This window comes from Schistocerca americana, chromosome 1 (genome assembly GCF_021461395.2).
Source record: "Schistocerca americana isolate TAMUIC-IGC-003095 chromosome 1, iqSchAmer2.1, whole genome shotgun sequence".
Lineage (NCBI taxonomy): Eukaryota > Metazoa > Arthropoda > Insecta > Orthoptera > Acrididae > Schistocerca > Schistocerca americana.
The window spans coordinates 698,611,968-698,636,575 of NC_060119.1; the positions used below are offsets into that span (position 1 = coordinate 698,611,968).

General features: G+C 42.9%; 1 protein-coding gene across 2 annotated transcripts in view; it reads left to right on the forward strand.

Moving 5' to 3' along the window:
* LOC124544887 (choline transporter-like protein 4) overlaps positions 1 to 24,608 on the forward strand; it is a 253,893-nt gene that overhangs the window by 12,449 nt on the left and 216,836 nt on the right. The window contains exon 1 of one of the 2 annotated variants that reach the window (XM_047123626.1): positions 3,910 to 4,187. The exons of the other annotated variant lie outside the window; for it this stretch is intronic. Within the exon in view, the coding sequence (XP_046979582.1) occupies positions 4,172 to 4,187 (16 nt within the window). The 5' untranslated portion in view covers positions 3,910 to 4,171. Of the gene's footprint in view, positions 1 to 3,909; positions 4,188 to 24,608 lie in introns of those variants that run through there. 2 annotated transcript variants of the gene reach the window in all.

A 24,608-nucleotide genomic window follows, 5' to 3' on the forward strand; every position in this document is an offset into this window, starting at 1 on the left:
TCAATACCATTAGTTGCTGACAGGCGTTGATATACATCAACGGGGACAGATGAAAATGTGTGCCCCGACCGGGACTCGAACCCGGGATCTCCTACTTACATGGCAGACGCTCTATCCATCTGAGTCACCGAGGGCACCGAGGATAGTGCGACTGCAGGAACTTATCGCCGGCACGCTCCCCGTGAGACCCACATCGTCAACTTACAGTCCACACACTATATTCGTAGTGCCCCTGCCATTATACCCATTACTCGCGGCAGACAATCCACCGAGTCCCGCGAGAGTTCAGGCAATTCGTGTGCATCCGCACTGAAGAAGGTTATCAGCCGGTTAGCCTTAACGATATGAAGCTGGCATCTGTTCTTTAGGACAAGTCCGAAGTGGTTGAAAGGCAATGAAACCACGAATAGACGACCCACTGGCCACATGACAGAATGTGGAGTTCGGACGCTGACCCCGCTCTGTAAAGCGGAATAGGCGGCGGTATGTGGCATACATGGCGACAGAGTACAAAGGTGGCGCTGGCAGAAACGTTTCGGAGCACACCGTTTGGGTCAAAATGTTGAACGTTGGACTCCCCAACAGGCGATCGCTACGCGTTGCCGTGTTGATTAAACGACATGATCACTTACTATTGCAGGGGTACTGGATCATCGAGATTTGTCCGTGGATCAATGGAAACTCACATGGTCGGGTGAATCACGTTTCTTTTTACATCTGGGCTATGGTTGTGTCCAGATCTGTTGCCATCCAGGTGAACGTCTGCTCAAAATATGCACCGCGCCAAGGACGCTGGCCTGCGAGGGTATTACTGTACTTTAGTATTGTACTTTGGGAGTCATTCATCTTGGTTTCCATGGGATCTCCATGGGATCTCTGGTAGTATTCGGAGGCGTGATGACAGCTGCGTACAACGTCAACGTTTTGAATGAAACGTCAGCACCAGTCACACTTTCCTTTTTAACACGAAAAAAATAAGTCACGGCTATAATCGTGCTACAGCGCTTTGAGGAGCACGACAGTGACTCGCGTTGGTCTCGGCACCAAATTCGCCCCATCTGAACCCTACTGAATACATCTTGTACGTTAACATGACCCAGCTCTGGGCCAACAAACCACGAAACCGTAATTGATGGGAGTTGCGCAGGTATCTGGTGCCACACTCTGAGATCTACGGAGGACTTGTCCAATCCACGACGCGCAGAATCGCTTGTAATATCAGACTAGTTTCAGGTATTGAGTGTATCTGTGAAGAAGCGACATCTGAAAACAAGCTCCAGCACAAGCTCACACGTCATATCATACAAGTATCTTGGGGTAGTAATATGAATGAATATGTATCAGACGCTCATGTACATTCTCTCGTGGCTCAAGTAAGTAGAAGGCTCGGTTCATTCGTCACATCACCTATGACTGATATTTACATCTGAAACATTCGTTTAATCTGTACTGGAATATCACGTGGAAGGGTGGGATGTATGTCAGACCCCACCAACGGAATGCTTTGTGTAAAATGAATGGCAGATCTGTTTTTTAGCATGCATCAGAGAGTGATAGAAATGTAAAAATGTAGGAATTGTCAGATAGTAGAAGAAAGAGTACATGAACTCTAGAAAATAAACGTAACATTACATTTCAAAAGCTTCAGGAAAATACAAATGTAGAAAAGAGATACAGCTATGTGCCATACCTTCTTGTCCAGTAAGGCAAATTTGCTCCTAACACCCATTTAACAGAACACAGAATTGTCATATTTGCGCTGGACGCTGTTCTAAAAGAAAAAAACGCGATACCATCAGCGTCAACATATCATCCTAATGTAAAAACTATGATGGAAGATGTTGGGAGAAGTTGTTGATGATTATCTTCCCAATTTTCAAAATGGATACCTCAGTCCCTGCCCAAGATAACTTTGAAAAACAGGGCAAGATATCAGTAAGTTCAATACATATGGAAGTATAAACAACACAGTAATTAATTCTACATTTTTAGGTATTTCTTATTGAGTATTAAGTAAAGGAAGATCTGTTATGTTGAAAATTAATGTAACTCAAAATCAGTGTTTTTCACTAACAAAAATCACATGCAGTTTCCCTCGTTCAATGTTCGATCATTCCTCAAGCCACAATGAGTGGCATTTGCGACGTACTCTCCAGTCTTCTGATGCAGATTCAACACAGAACTCATCACATGCAGGACGCTGTACTACACTTCATTCTGAATTTATTTAATTTTGTTGTACACCTTCTTGTTGCACCATGTGTGCTTCTGTATCAATCCGCATCCGTTTCATAGAGGAGCTTGTTGAAACGGCTGCAAATCACATATTACAATCTCTTCAAAAATATTGCGGCACTGTTTCATTGTAATAGGAGCACCATTTGTTGAAGATCTTGTTTCTTTGTTTCTGTCTACTTGGAGTTAATAAGCTGAGTTGGCCTTGAAGTTCTGAAGCCTGAGGAGGAGCAAATTAAGTTCTAGCGTTGCCCGTAACAAGAACATGATCTTTGGTTTCTGCCACATCAAAATCTTACTCTTTAAACACAAGGGGATCATAAGGTTAGATTCCACTTTTTTTAACACAGTAAATGCATTACCAACTGTATTTACTAGGAAATAGGCAGTGCTCAGTAGATTTTCAGTGCTTGGCAATATCGGCAACTTTCCGTAGTCGGTTACGTTGAAAGCATTATTCCTGAAGTACGATTAACAGCAATAAGACATGAACAAATGGTGACGGTGAAACACACAATTTCTAAGACAGTCATGTATAACAAACTGTAATCAAATATTTTGCCTGTTATTCCACAAGAACTTACGTTGAATGTCTTGAAAATTATGTCATGTCAGTCAGTGTTAACGACAATCACCTAACACGACAGCGGCTTCATTGTGCGAATTTTGTCTTACCGTGTGAAGTGTTAGTAGTTGCCACGTGGTAGTGCTATCTAGAAGTATGAAGTCAGTGATTAATAAATTTTCCCTGCACGTAGGATTGCCAGGTCGGAAAATAGAAACGCTTGACTTGAAGTTATATTTAGCTGGACATTTTGTCCTAAAAGCCGGATACTTATTTTAAATAGAAATAGTCACGTCAGTATTTTCAGTCGTGTATTAATAATCAATTATAGACATTTTTTTGCGAAATCAACCTTAAATCTGCTTAACCTAAAAACAAAATCAGTAAACAGCCTCCATTTGTTACTTACGATAGCAACTAAGTGTTCATTCTTCTTAAATGCTCGTTCGGTCAACGAACAAAATCGTAGGACACAGACATAAGAATAGCATAGGTCTGTGTATCTATATTTATGTTATAACTCCTTATTTCTCCTCTTTAGACTGGAACTGGCTTTCACTGTGTGTACTCTACTTCATGGATATAAGGCCAGACAGACCGGAGTTGTACGTATTTGACCGGATTCGAGAGTAAATGTTAGACACCTTGCAGCCCTAACTGCATCTCAACTTGCCTCTCCCCCAAGTGATACATAAACTCAGAGTTGCCTCTTAGAAAACAGAGCACGTGAAGATTAAAATTCTAATGACATGAATTCGAGTTACGTCTAGTTGTGTGCTCCGTTTCCGCAACACCATTTATTAGTTCTAAATGGACGAAGCAACACGTCTTCGCTGCGTTTGCATCTTTGTGATCACTTTTTTTCTGTTGGAACAGACGACCTCTTACCGATGGACTGTTGTCACACGGTGTAGCTGTCGAGGGGAGGCGGCAGCGACCGGAGCGGAATATATAAATAGTTCCGTGTCTCCCAACATATTCGGCATCTTCGTCCTGAAGCGCCGGCCTGCGGCGTCCAGCGGAACTACTGTTGCATCGGTCCCTCTGCTCCCTCCCCCACTGCCCGCATCAAACGCGCAACAGCAGGCTGCCCCTGTGTGCATTGACTCGTGACGCAGCTGTAGCAACGAATCCTAGCGTCAGATTACTGCCCTCCGAGCTTGGGGCCCCACGTGCAAGAATTATCTGTGGCTGTGTCGGATATCTGTGAACAGAGCTCTCTCTGCGGTGTCGTAGGGGGGACTGCCAGTGTGTTGTGCAGCGGCCAGTGAGGGAAAGCAAGCAGTGTGTCGCGCTCGCCTGCAGCGGTCTCTTAGGGCAGTGCGGTTTCTCCGCAGGCAATGTCACAGTGACCGAGCCGTTCTTTGAGGAATGTCGTCTGTTAAAGGTAGGAGGAAACCACATTGCTGCGCTAATGAAACGGTACACTTGTCTGCATTTGAACACTATAAATCTGTTTCTTACTACATTTTAAGGATTCTGCGCCATAGCATGACCACTGCTATTTGCTAGCGCACACAGCACAATGCCGAAAAAGTTCAATCGAGTGAGTTAGTGGAGTGCTTAAGGCACTAGAGTCGCCTTGAAAAGTAGCAATGTACAGATCACCGTCCGGTCGTCCAGTTTTAGTTTTCCGTGGTTTCAAAAATGGTTCAAATGGCTCTGAGCACTATGGGACTTAACTTCTGAGGTCATCAGTCCCCTAGAACTTGGAACTACTTAAACCTAACTAACCTTAGGACATCACATACATCCATGCCCGAGGCAGGACTCGAACCTGCGACCGTAGCGGTCGCGCGGCTCCAGACTGTAGCGCGTAGAACCGCTGGGCCACCCCGGCCGGCTTTCCGTGGTTTGCTTAAGTAGTTTAAGATATATGCAGGCATGGGTCCTTGAAAAACGTCATGGTCGATTTCGTTCGCCGCCTCTGTTGCATCTGATTCTGAGATCGGTCGCTGTCGGCTTCAAAGTCAAAATCCTAAAATCGCATTCTCCTCTCCCTCTCATAAGCTATGGTGAAATTCAGTTCTACGAGTTCCACGAAAAAATTGCGTGCATTACGTGTCATTGAAGGTCATTGATATCATTAGACATCTTTCCTTTGGTAGCGACATGTTCTTTCACTGTACGTCGAACACAAACTGCCTGAAGACTAAATTGAGTGACCTTCGAATTTTCTCCGTCGTGATATCTGATTTGACAGATGAGGGTGAGAGATCTAAACAAGAACTTTCTGTTGGTATATTTACTACTGTTACGACTATAATATCAGGTTGATGCATAAGTTCATAGCGTTTTTGTTTTGTGTGTTGGTATTCCGGTTGCTACGAGTTTATTTATCGACTGTCATTTATTTGTAGTTCACTCGTGCTATTTGAGTTTACATATTGTCGTTTGGAGATAGTGAGTGGAGCTGTGGACGCTGGAAAATGGAGTGCCAAGTGGAGAAATCGGATCATATCCGACACGTTCTTCTGTTTGAGTTCTGTGCATGGGTGACAGCACCGGAGGCAGTCAGAAACATTGCGCCGTGTGTGGTGATAATGCTATTGGACACAGCACGGCAAGAAAATGGTTTTCTCGTTTCAAGGAGGATCGTTTTTACATTACTCACTCTCCACCTTCTGGAGGACTTCTGGGTTTTGATGAAGATCGTTTAATCCACAGTGATTCACGTCAGTGTACTCGAGAACTGGCAGATGTGATAAACTGTGATCATGCCATCATCGTGCGACATTTACATGCAATGGGGAAGGTTCAAAAATCGGATGTGTGGGTACTGCATGCTCTGTGCCAAAATCACAAAAATCAGCTGGTGGCCATATGTGCTTCTCTGCTTGTTCGTCATCAAATGGCTCGTGAACAACACCGACCATTTCTATCCTGTATCGTTACTGATGACGAGAAATAATGTCTTTATGCTAACATAAGGAAAAGAAAGGAATGGTTGTGCCCAAACACAGCAGAAACTCCCCGTACGAAGACCTGCTCGCATCCACAAAAGAAAACGTTGCGGATCTGGTGGAACAGCGACGGTTTGGCGTCTACGAATTGCTTCCCCGAGGGGTAAGCATCACTGCTGACATTTATTATCAACAGCTGAGGCGTCTTGCAGATACAGTCCAAGAACGACGATCAAGACGCCTGCGCGAAGCGAGGCTACATCATAACGCCCGTCCGCATTCTGCTACGCTCACTAAAAATGCTATACAGGAGTTGAGTCGGGAAGTCATTCCACACCCACCTTATTCACCTGATCTTGCGCCCTCAGATTTTCACCTTTTCTGCCTGCTGTGGAACAGCCTTCAAGGAATTTCCTTTCCGGATGAAAATGCGTCCCCACCAGCTCTCGACAAGTTCTTCGCCTCAAAACCACGTGATTTCTACACTCGCGGAATCGAAAAGTTACCCCTGGCAGACTGTTGATGACTAAATGTCATGTGCATCTGTTGTATTTATTAAACTTATGGAAAAACGCCACGAACGTATGCTTCAACTCAATATATTAAGAATGTAAGCCTTGTAGAAATTTTGGAAGAGTTAGTAGAACGCGGAACTGTTCCAGTACAGGAGTGCAGATTTTCTTGGTATCTCTTTAGCGTCGTTCTTGTTACTCGCAGTTTAGGCATATGATGAGATTCAGCCCATGCTGGATGTGTAAATGATGATGTTTTCTTCGGTGTCCTGATACTATCTTTTTCACCACAGTGTCATTTACTCTATGGTTTTTGGAGAGAGAGGACAAATCGTGTCTGCGAATCATGTAATTTTCTCCCCTTATTGGTTTGTTGTAACTGTTTTTGTTGTATTTCTGAGCTGGAGATGGGATACTATCTAGGCATTTTCCTAGATGTGTGTAGGAAAACTCCTAAAACCTGCATTCAGGCTAGCAAGAGACCCAACCCGACAGTCGTTAATCCGGCTCAAGGCTCGTATCCGGACCTGGGTTGCTACTTTGCTATAGACGGGAGGGGAGGGAGGAGATAGCCAATGGCGGATGCACAGAGGGGGCGCAAAAAGTGACCGAAACAAAAAGGACAGTTTAAGAGTTAAATGGGAGAGGCATGTGAGCTCTCCTACACATCTTGCTCCTGTCTTAAGCCTAAGGCTGCGGTTCACACTGCGCGCCGAGACGGTCAGGGATGGGATTACTGGCCCGGCCCGGCAAAAGCCGCCGTCCTGAGTGTTCACACTGCGCGCCAGGCCGAAGCGGCGAAAAGGGGGAAAATCCACTTCCCCGATTTTCGCACTGTAAAAACTCTTGGCGGTATATAAGACAACGTCACATCGGTATGCACGCGACAGCACACGGTACAAATACCTATGTTCCAAAACGCCGCGCATAAGAACGTGATTTTTCCGGGGCTCACGCCTCGGGCGCTATTGGAGAGAGAAAGGTAAGGTCAAGGGCTTGGGATAGCCCTTGGGCTAAGGACCATTTGTACACGCAACAGGAGGATCATCTTACTGAAAAAAATAAATGTAATGACCGTCTGGCATTGATGGCCGGAAGTCTCACCTGGGATGTTCGGCTGGCGAGTTGCACGTCTTTTTAGTTGACTCCACACTGGGAATCTTGTGTGACGAAGATGATGAAGTAATGGTGAGGACAACACAACACCAAGTCCCCTAGCGGAGAAAATCTCCCACACGGCCAGATATAGAACTCGGGTCCACTGCATGGCAGTCAGAAGCGCACACCACTCAGCTAAAGAGGCGGACATCGCCGTACTGTAACTGTGCTACAGCACGGGTTCAAAGTTTGAATATTACAAACTTCCTCCAGTTTAGGAAAATGGAACAAATTGGTTGGTTCTTTTTTCATTAGACGTGGTGCAAATGGTTCAAATGGCTCTGAGCACTATGGGACTCAACTGCTGAGGTCATTAGTCCCCTAGAACTTAGAACTAGCTAAACCTAACTAACCTAAGGACATCACACACATCCATGCCCGAGGCAGGATTCGAACCTGCGACCGTAGCGGTCTCGCGGTGCCAGACTGCAGCGCCAGAACCGCGCGGCCACTTCGGCCGGCATTAGACGTGGTCCACGGTGGGCCTTAAGGCGCTTGTGGAGGCACCATTTATTTCATGGGCGGCTACTCAGAAAACCGAAAACATGCTTTTTGGGTACCAAAACTGAGCCGCGGATTCCAAGACAGCCTTACACAGAAAATGGCTGTAATTTTTACTATATATTCGTAAGATCCTGATCTCGAAAGACCTTGAAAATTTTCGTGATATCTTTACCCGTTTCCGAGATACAGAGACTCAAAGTTACCCTAGTTGTATACGTAAAAGACGCACGTAAAATCTGGTGTGAGGCGAAACCTAAATAATAAATAACAGCAAAAATATCCTCACATTTTAGCTGTGTATTTTCTAGGTATTTATCTACAAGCACTGCCTCCCAGTTTTCAAAAATCTCGTATTAGCCGAGCGGTCTAAGGCGCTTCGGTCATGGACTGTGCGGCTGATCCCGGCGGAGGTTCGTGTCCTTCCTCGGGCATGGGTGTGTGTGTTTGTCCTTAGGATAATTTAGGTTAAGTAGTGTGTAAGCTTAGGGACTGATGACCTTAGCAGTCCCATAAGATTTCACACACATCTGAACATTTTTTCCAAAAATCTAAATCCTTTATCGAGAAATGCCCAAAAAACAGTGTTTGGGTGCCGAAACCGAGCCGCGGGTTCCAAAACGACCATGCACAGCAGAAAATGGCCAGAATTTGTACGATAGATTTCTAAGATCCCTATCTCGAAGAGTCTTGAAAATTTTCTTGATATCTTTATGCGTTTCCGACATACTGTAGAGAGGTTGAAAGTTACCTTACTTGTACACTAAAATAAGCACGTAAAATCCGGTGTGAGGCGAAAACATAGTTTATAAAGTGACATAGTGCGGAGAAATATTCTGTCTCCATTATCATCGGAACGGTTCTGGGAACCTCATATTGTAGTACTGAAGGACAGGCAAAATTTTTGTGCGTGTAAAATCGGGTCTGATGTGTAAAATTGATTTCGCTTTATTTCAGTTACACATAAATAAACTAGTAAAATTTTACTGACCCATAAAATTCTTTTCATTTTTATGACAGCCGGGGGGCTGTAGCGGAGAGAAGAAGGGAACCAGCGGAAAAATGCTCCTCTCGGAGCTAAAAAAAAAGGCGAATATTCTCCTGTTTGAAAGACTCTGAAAAGTGGGGTACTAGCCGCCTCGTTCTACCTTCCTCATCAGCTTTAAAAATTTTCGCCAAAAATTTGGAATCCGAATGTATTCGTGCCTTTTTTGCTGAGAGAGAAGAAGACGGTGGTAGTGGCAAAGGGACAGAAAAGTAATAAATAATGGAAGATAATCGACTGTGGTTGTGATATAGAAAGATCGAAGGAGGCAATGGCAGTGTGAGAGAACCAGAGGGACACAGTGGCAGCGGAACATAGTTCACAGTGACAGACGAGTGCTAGGAAAAGTGTGAAGGAAATAGTGCGAATGGGAGACGAATAAAGAGAAGGAGAAAGGGGAAGTGGTTAAGGGCCAGTGATATTGAGACACAGAGTCTGTGGCAATGACAACGAGGAAGAGAGAGGTAGTGACAGTAAGAAGAGACAGCAGTAGTGGGAAAGAACGAATGGAGACAGTGACAATGAGAGGAGATAGTAGTAACAGCAGGGCAGAACGAAGGACACTGTGGCTGCGACACAGCAGACAGTGACAGAGATACACAAATAGATAATGACAATGAGTTGGGCTGAATGAAAGTGTGAGAAAGGGCAAGTGCGAGTGCATGGTTATTAGCGACGGCGATGGACTAGTGGGTGTGAAAGATTTACAGGTAGGAGAGCTTGTGGGAGTGAGAGGTGAGTTGCAAGTTAAAAAGGTTGGAAAACATCAATAATCAGGAAAAACAACCGAATAATTTACACCTTTCCGCATCATATAAGACCATTTGTCGCACAGCACGTCAGACAGTTGAATATTTGACCGAGGAAAACATGAAATTAATTTCTGATATGTACTCACCTGATTTGTTGGGTGACAACTGCTTTTTGTTTTTTTTTATGTCAAACAGAATACCGGTATGCATGGATAGCGATTTTCACCACCTCAAGAAACTGTTGAATCTTTCCAAGATCAGAGTGGGAAAAATATTCAGAGATGTGTACGTGTACAAATTTTAAAGGCAGATATTGTGAGAACTGTAGCTTTTTTTGCAAGCTTAATAAGCGACCTTCAGTGAGCGTTAGTCGCTAGCGATGGACTCCAGTCCACTCGTCGACCTCTGGAGGGCCCGTGAATTCTCATGCTGGTCTCAGACTTGTTAAACAGAAATTTTTAATAACTTTTCATTCAAGACCAGTGGTCAATTATCCTATAATATCTTTAGGGTATCTATGCTACCCCCACATTCTGTGAATTGTAAAGTTATGTCTCATATGTTACTGGCAAATCTAATACATTTTCTTCACGGGTGAGTTGTCTCACTAGCTACTGAAGATAAATTTCGCAAAATACATTTAGTACAATGTAACATAATTCTGTGTTCCTCACTCCCGTTATATGCACATGCATCTTCCAGCCTACACATCTTGGACTGAATTCTGCACCTTTCACTATGACTTGATCGGATAATACACATGCAGTGTACCAGTGGTCGCAGGTGTCATAGGGATGCCTTTTTAAGGGTAGGGAAGTGGGAAGGAAAACGAGTTTTAAGAGAGATTGGCAAACACACTCAGTTTGAGAAAACAGATGAACAGGAGTCAGATTGTAACATACAGCCTCCATTTAAACAATGTTTAACAGAAAGTAATCAGAAACTGCCAGTTCGTCTTCACCAAAGCAGTTACAATCCCATTAGTGTGCAGTATCAGTTGTCTTTATTACACCAGAACAATCCAGGACTCACAAATAAAGTTGATGAACTACTCATTTGTATTGATGAAATGAATTCATCTAACCAAATTGACATAATCTGCCTCTCTGAACATCAAGTGACCATTGGTACAGATATGTTAGACATTTCAGGGTTTAAGCTAGCTTCCTACTTTTGCAGAGTAGATATGGATGGAGGAGGAGTTGCCACATTTATTAAAAACTGCCATAAATTCAAGAACATTGACATTAATAAATTCTGTTTAGAGCAGCATCTAGAAGCATGTGCAACAGAAGTATAGTTCCATAACAGATCCTATATAATAGTAACTATTTACTGAGCACCTGCAGGAAATTATAATCTATTCATAAATCATCTAGAAGCTCTTTTGGGTTATTTAACAGGAAGAAACAAAGAAATTTTGATTGCTTGTGACTTTAATACAGATTTTCTAATGGAATCTTCCAGTAAACATTTACTGCAGTTAGTAATGTTGTCTTTCAATCTAACTCACACTGTAAACTTTCCAGTTAGGATCACTAAATCCTCAAGGACAGCCATTGGTAACATTTTTATAAACAGATCAAAGGAACAAAATCATATCATAAAACCTGTAATAAATGGACTATCGGATCGTGACATGCAGCTCCTTGTTTTAGATGTAAATTCTAAGCAGATTATCAAGACTGCTAAATCTGAGTACAGGAGAGTAGTCAATCAACCAAAAATTGAGTGTTTTAGAAAACAGCTCAAAGATATGAACTGGAAAGATGTTTATAGTGCTCATGACATGAATGAAAAATGTAACACATTCGTGAACAATGTCAGTACCATTTTTGAAAACTGTTTTCCTCTAAAAGTTACCCAAATTAAACTGAAGTCTATAATAAAACCTTGGATTACACAAGGAATAAAGATTTCCTGTAAGACAAAAAGGAAAATGTATCTGTCCACCAAGAATAGCTCCAATGCTGATGATTTAGCTAAATACAAGGAATACTGTAAAATATTTAAAAAAGTAATTCAGACATCTAAAAAATGCACTATTAGAAGAAGATAGCAATGTCAGGGAACAAAATAAAAACAGTATGGGGATATAGTGAAAGAGGAGACTGGTAGAACCAGAAAGGAACTGGAGCAAGTAACATTAAGGGTAGATGACACATTAGTAACCGATGGGCATAGTGTGACAAATCTATTTAACAAGTACTTTATATCCCTTACTGGTAGAATGGGATTGTCAGGATCAGTAAATAATGTCCTTGAATATCTTAAATTGGCCTTTACAAATAGCTTCAGGTACATGAATATGTCACTCACTTCACCAAAAGAAATAACTTCCATAATAAAATCTTTAAAAACAAAGCATTCTAGTGGTTACGATGAAATATCAACAAAGTTAATTAAGGCATGTTCATGTGAGTTTAGTACAATTCTAAGTTACTTGTGTAAACAGTCAATTATAACTGGGACGTTTCCTGACTAGGTAAAATATGCAGATGTTAAGCCTCTATTCAAGAAAGGGAATAAAAAGATACCATCAAACTACAGACCGATTTCACTTTTGCCAGCACTCTCAAAAATTTTAGAAAAAGTAATGTACAGGCAGCTTCTCAACCATCTGACCACAAATAACATATTATCAAGAACACAGTTTGGATTTCTGAAGGGTTCTGATATCGAGAAGGTTATTTACACCTACAGTGAAAGTGTACTTAATTCCTTAAATAACAGATTACAAGCAGCAGGTATTTTCTGTGATTTGTCAAAGGCATTTGATTGTGTGAACCACAACATCCTTTTAAATAAATTAGAATTCTATGGTGTCACGGGCAGCGCCACAGAATGGTTCAAGTCATACCTTGCTAACAGGAAACAAAGGGTGTCAGTGCAAGAGACTAATGAATCATCAGAATGGGAAGAGATTACATGTGGTGTCCCACAAGGATCCATTGCTTTTTCTTGTGTACATTAATGATCTCTCATCAGTTACACTGCCAGAAGCAGAGTTCGTTTTGTTTGCAGATGACACAAGTATTGCAATAAATAGTATGTCGAGTGTAGTTCTAGAAAGATCTGCTAATGATATTTTCATGGATATTAATAAATGGTTTAAACCCAAATCACTGACATTAAACTTCGAAAAAACTCACTATATGCAGTTCAGAACCTGTAAGAGGTTTCCACCCAGCATATGCATAAAGTATGAAGAAAAGCAGATATAAGAGGTTGACAGTCTTAAATTCCTGGGATTACAACTTGATAATAAATTCAGTTGGGAGGACCACACCACAACTGCAGAAACGCCTTAACAAATCTGTATTTGCAATTCGAGTGTTAGCTGACATAGGCGACATGAAAATGAAAAAGCTTGCATACTTTGCCTACTTTCATTCCATAATGTTATATGATATAATATTTTGGGGCAACTCTTCAAGTCAAACAAAAGTTTTCAGAGTGCAAAAGCGTGTAATGTGTATTATTTGTGGAGTAAATTCATGGGTGTCCTGTAAAAACCTCTTCAAAGAACTGGGTATACTAACTACTGCCTCTCAGTATATTTACTCCGTAATGAAATTTGTGCTAAATAATATATCTCTTTTTCCAACAAACAGCTCAGTTCATACATACAATACCAGGAACAAAAATGATCTGCACAAGGACTTAAAAGCACTTACTTTAGTTCAAAAAGGGGTCCACTACTCAGGAACACTCATCTTCAATAATTTGCTAGCAAACATAAAAAATTTAGTTACAAATAAAGATCAGTTTAAAAGGAGCCTGAAAGACTTACTAGTGGCCAACTCCTTCTACTCCATTGACGAATTTTTTAATAGAAACAAATGATATATTGTATATATTCACACTATTAGTATTGTTATTTCAGCTTAAAAATAATAATAATAATATTGACATGTTCCACATCCACGGGGATCACCTCAGCACGGATCCATGGAACGAAAAACTAATCTAACCTAATCTAATCTCTAAGCCAAACTTATTTTAGGTCCACCATTAATATTTCAGTGCTGTTTATTATTAGTTTAAACAAAGTTTCAGTCCCAAGTGTTACATGCATGTAGTTAACATTTATGAGTGCGAGAGTAAGTCTGGGACCTTAACCAAAAATGCTTCTGCAGTTAACTAATATTAGTTTGAATTTTCTTTTTCTGAACGGCAGTGACATTTATTCCCCTCGATGACAACTACAGAGGACTTGCCCATGGCTTTATGGTATACATCTAACTGCTCGTGCTGTACAGATGAAAATCACTCCTGCACATGCCACATCAACTCTGCTGTCTGAGTAACGGTGGCCAGAGTGTAGTGTATGCTTGCCATGTTGATGATGGGAGGAGGATCCATGTGACAGCACAGGTTAAGAAATCTGCATCTGATATCATCGCGGAATTGACGGTGTCACTGGTTGGAATCTACCACCTGGTTCCAAACCAAAGGATTAATGTTGGCCGCAGCTAACCATTGAATAGAAGTGTCGATGGCTCCTGAGCCTAGGCAACAGACTACTTTGGTACAGGCGCGAGTTCACTTCAAAGTGGCCAGCAGAACCTTCCACACGTGCGGGGAGAGCCCATGGAACCCGTACCGGTTCTACACTGCACTCCCTTCGTGACCTATCTGCCCGTCGAGGGGCTCCATCACGCACCTTACTTTGTATCTCAGAACAATAATTACTCCGTCTGTGCAAACAGGACCTTGCTGGAAGATCGAGTCCTAGTCCTAACAGCTGGACTAGCTCATGATAACTCAGTAGTACTCTTAGCAATGAAAACGTTTTCATTGTTCTATTGTTATCGCGCGCGATGACAGCTTACGGCTAGTACGCGCATTCAACTTTCATCTAGAAATCCATTACAATAGTACTGCTCGTTGTTCATACTTGTGGGAGAGTGAAATAGTCGCGTAAAACGCATTATAAGGTACGACGAAATCAAGGATCCCAGGCGGCGCCAATAGCACGACTAGTATAACAGCACTCACCCCGAAGGCCCAAGTGTCGCCGAAACCCAGCGACGCAGCTTGAAGACTGTAACTGTAACTTCGGCTGTATGCGGGCTGTGGCCGTCTCCTTCTGCATTTGCACACAAGGCACACTCCGTAAGCATTTTTTACTGTTACGCAGGGCTAATTAAATAAGTGAAAGAACTGAACAGATCTAAAGCTACCTTATCTGATAATCTAAAAAAAACTGAGACACACAAGCTATGGCTAAAGTTGGCAGAACCATGAGCACAGTTTAGATATGAGAGTGCTTGAACCTCGTAAAATACGCAAATGAGTAAGGAAGTTAAAAAAGTACTGCACAGTAAAAAACGATCGATCTGAACCGCGGTACGAACTAAGAACTACGGCTGCTGATAATAGCTCACAAACAGCTGTCTGCAAAAGTTGCTAACTCAAAGGTGAATCAGGCGACATTGACGCTCTGCATGAATCTGCACTCTTAAGGTAGCTCACGTGGCTGCAACTCTAGTAAAATCCACAAAGGAAAGAAATAAAATGTTACTACTGAACACACAGAAATAACAGACATTCTTAATTCCCATAAAAGAGTGTGTCAGAACGGTTTGAGAAAAACTCCACAGATGCGGGGGTGCTCGTGTGCCTCCTTCCCAGCATCTTACCATACCTCTTTCCGTGGATATGTACACCGAAGTTTATACAAGAAAGTACAAGATTTCAAAACTATCTTTTTTGATATGAGTAACATATTCGATGAGATTGAAGCTGTGTCGTTCTGCAAGAACTAAATTTGCGAGGAGATTTACAAAACTTTCATGGTGGCTGGGTTAAACATATAATAATGTGAAATATAATAACTGGCGAAGTCATTGAGACATTTATTGACGATATGTTTTTACAAGTATGATAACTCATAATGTTCCTTTTTACACCACTAATACACCACCGAGCAAGGTGGCGTAGTGATTAGCACACTGGACTCGCATTCAGGAGGACGGCGGTTCAAACCCGCGTGCGGCCATGCTGATTTTGGGCCTTCGTGATTTCCCTAAATCGCTTCAGGCATATGCCGGGATGGTTCCTTTGAAAGGACGTGGCCGACTTCCTTGCGCATCCTTCCTTAATCAGATGAGGCCGATGACCTCACTGTTCGGTCCCCTCCCCCCCAAATGAACCAACCAACCACGGTGGCTCGATCTGCACTATGACTGCCGCAGATCTGGTAGATCACGAACTGATGTCTGGTACATTTGATTCTTGATAAAACGCCGCAGAAAACAGTCAAGCGACATTACGTCAAGGCTTGTTTGGTGCCTCCCAATCCAAGGATCCGGGCAGTCATGATCCAAAATGTCCCTCACAGTGTGAGCAAATGGCATGGTGCGCCATGTTGTTGAACGATCACGTCACGAGGAAGTTGTGGCGTAGCATACAGCTCCAACATGTCTACGTACGTTGCTGCATTAACCGTAGGCTCCGCAAAGACGAATGGCCCTCCCATCTCCTTTAACAATCCACACCGCACCTTCACTTTCGGAGAATCACGTCCACACTTCTGTCACTGCGTGGGGGGGGGGGGGGGGGGTCATTTCCCCAGATGCGACCATTATGCGTGTTTACCGTGCGTAAGTATGGAGCAGCTTCGTCCTAGAAACAGACGAAATCGAGGAGTGCCTGATTTTCAACTATTTTCCCAGAGTCGTCTCCGCGAGTACCTTCTGTCATGGCCTGTATTCAGGCTTGATTTTGTGACGAAACTGCAGTTTGTACACCCTTGGGCAGAACCTTTTATGGACGACACCGTGTACTGTCGAACGAGGTAACTGGAACTGCCTACTTGCTTGTCGGATTGTTAATCCAACAGTAGCCTCAGGAACTGCGTGCTTAGCCTGGTGGCTCGATATCGAAAGCAAACTCCCAGTTTCTTGAAGCCGCATGTCCCATTTCTTCGTTATTACGTAAGTGAGAAGATCGTCAGCTGGACACTGTCAACACTCACGCCGTAAACGACGTTGTACCAATGTAACAGGCTTAAGCGAATTCACATCCCTACTGGCGCGCATTTACGTGAAGTAAGCAGTGCATGTGCGCACGGTGCCAACCGCCACAAGCAAACACAGAAAACATTAGGTACCAAACCTCCAATAAATCTGACAATTACGTTCAAGTTATTACATTTTACATTATTATACACTGAGGTGATGAAAGTCATGGCATAGCGATATGCACATATACAGATGGAAGTAGTATCGTGGGCCGGCCAGGGTGGCCGAGCGGTTCTAGGCGCTACAGTCTGGAACCGCGCAACCGCTACGGTCACAGGTTCGAATCCTGCCTCGGGCATGGATGTGTGTGATGTCCTTAGGTTAGTTAGGTTTAATTAGTTCTAAGTTCTAGAGGACTGATGACCTCAGAAGTTAAGTCCCATAGTGCTCAGATTCATTTGAACCAAGTAGTATCGTGTACACAAGGTATAAAAGGGCAATGCATTGGTGGAACGATGATTTGTACTCACATGATTCATGAGGAAGGGTTTCCCACGTGATTATGGCCGCACGGCGGGAGTTAACAGATTTTGAGCACGGAAAAGTAACTGGAGCTGGAAGCATGGGATTTCCATTTCGGAAATCGTTAGGGCAGGGCTTCCCCACCTGTGGTCCGCGGACCCCTTAGGGGTCCGCCGGCTCTTTCTAGGGGGGTCCGCGGCCACCTTTCACCAAATCGTGTAAAATAATGAGTAAAATTATTGAATAAAAATGTGAAAATCAAATTCATTACTTTTTTTTTCGTGTGAACAACAAGTGTACTTTTACTTCAGGTCGTATCCCCAAGTAGCCTTTGCGGTTCCTAAGTGAGAACGTATGCACAGTTTAGTGCCGGAGAATGCGGCTTCTCTGATCGACTGTTTAGCAACAATACGGGGGTCGTTTGTGCGCTGGCTCACGCTGAAACCTTTTACGCATGCGCGGAGCGAGCTTTGGCGACCAATCACACCGCTCGCTGGCACGTATGCGGCCCCAGGCATCATTAAATGTTAAACTTGCTTTGTCAGTGCACTACCTGTTTCATAAGACGATTTTTGACCAGTTTATTACTTCTAACATGGATCGGTGGCTGAAGTCAGGATCATTGAAGAAGGTTGCAGTTCCTCCATCGCCTTCACAATAAGGGAAGTTTCCAGTTGAAATGAATGAGGAGGGAGGACGACCAAAGGAAGACTTTACGTATATGTGAACATTTTTCTTCGGATTTCACGAAAAACCACACACACACACACACACACACACACACACACGACTGTTACGAAATATGCATGCTCCTTACACAACAGTAGCCAAATAGTGGAAGTGAACAGACCATAAGCGACAGCTTGTCAACAGCGAACAGTTTGGACGTGACGTTGATTGCTCTTGGAGGAAGGCAGCTCCATCGTGTGAAATTTCAATTACCAAGTAATTTTAATCAGGCTATAGTGTGTTGAACAAAGGGAGTAAATCCACTAGTAAGTGTGAAATTTAATTACCGAGTAATTTTAATCAGGCTATAGTGTGTTGAACAAAGGGAGTAAATCAACTAGTAAGTGTCTGGATACAGTGGGAATTCAAATTGGATCGTTAATTTCAAGTTTCTGAAATCTGAAGTTACTGTGCTCTTGACTGACTAGGGGTCCGCCATGGATTTTTGACTGAAGAAGGGGTCCGCCAGCTGAAAAGGTTGGCAAGCCCTGCGTTAGGGAATTCAATATTCCGAGAGATCCACAGTGTCATGAGCGCGCCGAGAAACCAAATTTTCAGCATTACCTCTCACCACGGACAGCCTAGTGGCCAACGACACTCACGTACCGGCCGAGAGATACGATGTTTGCGTGACGTTGTAAGTGCTAACAGACAAGCAACGCTGCGTGAAATGACTGCAGAAATCAGTGTGAGATGTATGACGAACGTATCCGTTAGGACAGTGCGGCAAAATTTGGTGTTAATAGGTTACGGCAGCAGTATTTCCAAGCCTGTTGGCTACATTGTTTAAAATTTCATCCTTATGCCATCTTATCTTCAATGTTTATAGCGTAGAAAACGAAGCCATTCCTACAGGTGAAGAACGGTACGACTACATGATGGCTGTTGGGGGCGTCTGTAACTTTTCAGGTGGACATCACAATACAGCATGCCCAAAGTACTTGCACGTGCAGCTTATTACCACGTTCCGGCTTTGAGATAGGTCGATTCATGGCATGAGGGACATGAGAGCAGACTGTAATGACAGTTGGTTGAAATATTATGGCTGCAGAATGAGTGATGAGAAGATGAACTCAGGACAAGAGTGTGGAAAGAAGAGTAGGCACGAACCTTTCCTGAAGGATCGCACAGTGAGAAGATTGTAGGATTGCTTAGTATTTTTCAACTTTCTCTGATGAACAGCTGAAATCCGGCCTGAGGTTGTAGAAGGTGTGTCATCGTCAACAGAGAATTGCATGGTATGGAGCCAGATTCAAATGTGGCATTGAGTGGCATTATGTAGCGTTCAGCGACGAGTTTCACTTCTGTCTGTGGTGATCAGATGGACGCCAATATAACCGTAGGTGACTTGATGCAAGGTCACAGGATACAGCAGTTCTCGAGACCTATTTTCCTCCAACATTCGGAATCATGTTGTGGAGAGCTAATCGATATGACAACAGGACGTATTGGGGAATGGTTGAATGAGCTATATGTTTTTCAGTATATGATGTGAACTGTAAACCCTGTTGTCATATCCTCCATGACCAGGACACCAAATGGAATATTCCTGCATTTCACACCAGGCACTTTGAGGAATGCACAGATCCTTGACTAGCCTGCCCAGTCCCTGGGTTTGTCACCCATAGAGCTTGTGTGGGGTGTGATGAAGAGATGTATATTTTCATATCAGCCTCTAGACAGCAATTAACGTGAACTGCAGTGTTCAAAAGTATTGAACCTTTGTTTGGCAGAAATAAATTTATTTATATGGAGGTATAGAACCCTCACTTCTCTTTGAAGTAGTCTTCTTGGTAATGCACACACTTCTGCCATCAGTCCCGCTATTGTTGGAAACACTTCTGGATCTCGTCTTGTGAAGTGATCAGCCAGGCTGTCATATTCTGCATATCTCCTCTTGGCTCGAATCATGTTTCTTTTAGCGGTATAGCCGAAACTCACATGAAGCCATGCCAGGGGAGTAGGGAGCCTGACTAGCCATATGAATGTTGTGTTTGGCAAGGAAAGCCTCAGTCAAACGTACGCAGCATGGGCAGCTGCGTTATCATGATGGAGGTATCAAATCCTTGCTGGCCACGTATCCTGTGGTTTGCACCTCACAGCATCACGAGGTGACGAAAGGCCTGGGTAGTATTCCTTTGTGAATATTTGGCCTTGTTGTCTGTATTTGTGATGCAACCATCCCATGAGTGTCACAGAAAACTGTCAAGATGACCTTGACATTGTTACAGACCTGCGTTACTTTTTTTGACCTCTGGAACGTCATATGTTTCCAAAACTAACGTCTTACTGTCTGTGTTCAGAAAACTGAACCAACATGTCCTGTACAATTTCCAGATGGCGTTGCTTCTCCTCTTTTGTCAGCAGAATTTTGCGGGCAGCCTCCTCAGGCACAAATCGTAGATATAAATTGAATGTACCGGTCCAATACTTCCCCCATCTCATTAACAAGCACTCATGCTGCTGAGAGGGGTATGTCTTTCGCCCCTTCATTATTTTTCCATTTTATGCATTGCTAGAGTGTTAAGAATGTTTGTTTTGAACCATTTTAAACGTGTGGGTGAGCGTTTTTAAATCCGGTGCAGGACAGCGAAGTCACCCCTCACCTCCTTACTCAGAGCTTAGTAATACCAACCTCGCTGTGTGCATTCCGTGGATGTCCAGTAACATAGAATGCCGTAAACTTGGAGCTTTCCCTTTCTTTTGGTCCGCTTTGTTAGCTAGACTCGCGTAACAGTCCTCCCCCTCCATGTAAAGAGAGAGGCCAACTCTCCAACGGACTGCTTTTTTAAGACAAACTTTCTTGGGCAGTCGAGTCTTGAATATGTCTTTTCTTTGGAACGTGGTTCGTTCTACGCTCAGGTGGTCCGCTGTGAGTTCAAATTGCTTTGTTTAGGCAAAATTATGGATGGAGACATAGGAACCAACTCGTTGGCATCAGCATAGCAAACAATAATGTTTCGGTGAAAATTGCGTATAACGCGATTAAAGTCACGTATAATGAATGAAACTGTGACTGTTTTTTGTCCTAGTCCATGTCAGACCATCTGCCATCCACACAGTCGCTTTGGTTTAACTCCGCTTCCCCCCATGCCCCCCTCCCGGCATGGCTACTAAGTTAATACATGCGACTTCATAGGGCGCTAATTCGTTGTAACATGTAGTTTTAGATGAGTGAATTGGAAGAGATGTAACAGAACTTGCAATTCATGAGTGGCAGACCCATGTGCCAGTTCCTAACAGGCTAAATTTCACTAATCATTTGATCGCCCTCGGCAGTATTTACGCGTATATATAACCAGGTTTCCCCTCCTCTTTTTTTTTTTTTTTTTTTTTTTTTTTTTTTTTTTTTTTTTTCCCTCGGAGGGACGGGGGCAGGGGTATCAGTTTTCTGACTGGTTTGATGCGGCCCGAGACAAATTCCTTTCCTGTACCAACCTCTTCATCTCAGAGGTAGCACTTGCAACTTAGTCCTCAATTATTTGCTCCAATCTCTGTCTTCCTCTACACTTTTTGCTCTCTACAGCTCCCTCTAGTTCCATGGAAGTCATTCCCTGATATCGTAACTGATGTCCTATCATCCTGTCCCTCCTCCTTGTCAATGTTTTCCACACATTCCTTTCCTCTCCGATTCTGCGCAGAACCTCCTCATTCCTTAACTTATCAGTCCACCTAATTTTTCGACATTCGTCTGCAGCAGCACATCTCAAATGCTTCGATTCTCTTCAGTTCCGGTTTTCCCACAGTCCGTATTCCACTACCATAAAGTACTGTACTCCAGATGTACATTCTCAGAAATTTCTTCCTCGAATTAAGGCCTATGTTTGATACTAGTAGACTTCTCTGGCCAGGAATGCCCTTTTTGCCAGTGCTAGTTTGCTTTTGATGTCCTCCTTGCTTCATCGGTCATTGGTTATTTTGCTGCCGAGGTAGCAGAATTCGTTAACTACACCTACTTCGTGAACATCAATCCAGATGTTAAGTCTCTCGCTGTTTTTGTTTCTGCTGCTTCTGATTACTTTCGTCTTTCTTCAATTTATTCTCAGTGCATATTCTGTACTTATTAGTCTGTTCATTCCATTCAGCAGATCATGTAATTCTTCTTTGCTTTCACTCAGGATAGCAATGTTATCAACGAATCATATCACTGATATTCTTTCACCTTGAATTTTAATTCCACTCCTGAACCTTTCTTTTATTTCCGTCATTGCTTCTTCGATGTACAGATTGAACAATAGGGACGAAAGACTACATCCCCGTCTTACACACTTTTTAATCCGAGTACTTCATTCTTGGTCGTCCACTCTTATTATTCCCTCTTGGCTCTTGTACATATTGTATATTACCCGACTCTCCCTTCAGCTTACCGCTATTTTTCTCAGAATTTCGAACATCTTGCACCATTTTACATTGTCGAACGCTTTTGCCAGTTCAACAAATCCTATGAATGTGTCTTGATTTCTCTTTAGTCTTGCTTCCATTATCAACCGCAACATCAGAATTGCTTCTCTAGTACTTTTACCTTTTCTAAAGCCAAACTGATCACCTTCTAACACGTCCTCAATTTTCTTTACCAGTCTTCTGTATATTATTCTTGTCGAACTTGGTGCATTTGTTGTTAAGGTGATTATGCGATAATTCTCGCACTTGTCAGCTCTTGCAGTCTTCGCAATTATGTGTATGATATTTTTCCGAAAGTCAGAATCATACATTCTACACACTGATGTGAATAGTCGTTTTGTTACCGTTTCCTCAATGATTTTAGAAATGCTGATGGATTGTAATCTATCCATTCTGCCTTATTTGATCTTAAGTCCTCCAAAGCACTTTTAATTTCTGATTCTAATACTGGATCCTCTGTCCCTTCTAAATGGACTCCTATTTCTTCTTCTATCACATCAGGCAAATCTTCCCCCTCATAGAGGCCTTCAATGTACTCCTTCCACCTATCCGCTCTCTCCTCTGCATTTAACAGTGGAATTCCCATTGCGCCCTTAACTTTGACACCCTTGCTTTTAATGTTACTGAAGGTTTTTTTTGACTTTGATGTATGCTGAGTCAGTCCTTCTGACATTCGTTTCCTTTTCTATTTCTTCACATTTCCCATGCAGCCATTTCGTCGTTAACTTCCCTGCACTTCCTGTTTATTTCATTCCTCAGTGACATGTATTTCTCCATTCCCTCGGTTTACCGTGTTTTTAATGTCACATGTCCGTTAGGTCAAACTTGCCCTTTAAACTGACCGCGATACGTATGCTAATTGGTGATTTGCTGTTAGCGATTCTTGCCATTAGAGAACCCCAGAGCTAAGTAAAACGAACATCTACATAGTTGTTAACAGTTCAGTACAATGAATTTTATCAAAATTACTGTAACTTTAAAAGTTGGCTCTGATTCTGTTGTCGCTAACTGCCTCGTGTAAGCACATGGCGCTTAAGTTACGTAGTAGAACGAACCCCTGTACTTTATGGTTGTGGCGACCCTTCGTCGCTCATCTGTTTTAGCAGTGCGGCCTTTTCCATAAACGCTTAGCTCGCAACGGCCGTCTACTGAAGCAAGGAGGTTCTTCTTTATGTGCCTCTGCTTCCATCCAAACCTCTCGGTTCTGCCATGCAGCTAGGGACCTGTCAGATACAATATCTCTGCACCTAGCAATGTTACCATCGGCCTAACCTCGCTCTGAGTTCTCTTCTCTTCTTCTCTACGAGGCGAAAACACTAGTTTTTGGACCTGCACTTGCGCCGTAATGGACACATCACATGGCTACATACTTTGCATTTCAAACAGAGCAGTACGTGATACCGAAAACATTCTTAGATGGTTGTTGTGAAAGTATTACTCGCCCATAAAACGCTGTTTCTGCACCTGCAGCACATCGTGGTACGTCAAAAAAGCGCATCGTACCATAAGAAATTTTCTCCCACCAGCAAGTGCATGTGCTTACGTGGGTGCTAGCCGAGATTCGAGCTCCAGCTTATCACAGCTGGTATGCTCGCTTTAAGATTGTGTATCATGCTACTGAATTCTGCCTGGCCACTTCCTCACGTGAGTCGTTAATCGGTTCCGCACCTCGTGGCGGCAAATTCCTGTCAGCGGTGGCGAATACTGAGCGACAAGTAACTGTGCATACAGACCGCCTCTGACATTGTTTGTTAAGTCTATATTTCAAGCTCCCCTGAGCTTTATTTTTTTCTGCACGCCTCACGATATTAGAAAATTTGTTGATGGTTCAAGCAGCCGATTTAGTGACTTTATTCTTTGTTTTCACACTCAAGTTGGACCATGTGTGGAGTGTTTATTTTCTGGACAGTTGGCTACTAAGGACATCATTCTTACCGTGCCTCGTGCCGCCATGCCTTTCTTTGGTATTCAACATACTAATAAGTGTCATTAATATTGTGCCTCATAGTTCCAGGGACCACTAAAAATCTATTGGATCTTGAGATAATTTCAGTGCTCCTTGTAGAAGTTTCGTTAATTCAATAAAACAGTTTCTTTTTGTCTTAAACATCTTGTGAATTTTGTTCATTGTGCCCATTCCTAACTTGGTTGTTCCCACATTCTCAATTTTAGCTATTTTTATGTAGCTTACTTAACTAAGTTGGGTAGAAGCTAACTTTCCTACAATGGTGACCCACCTATGAAATTGAGTAATTCAATTTTCTAATTCAGCATATTGCCGGCCACCTCAGTCCTAGCCAACCTGTCCCATTAGGCG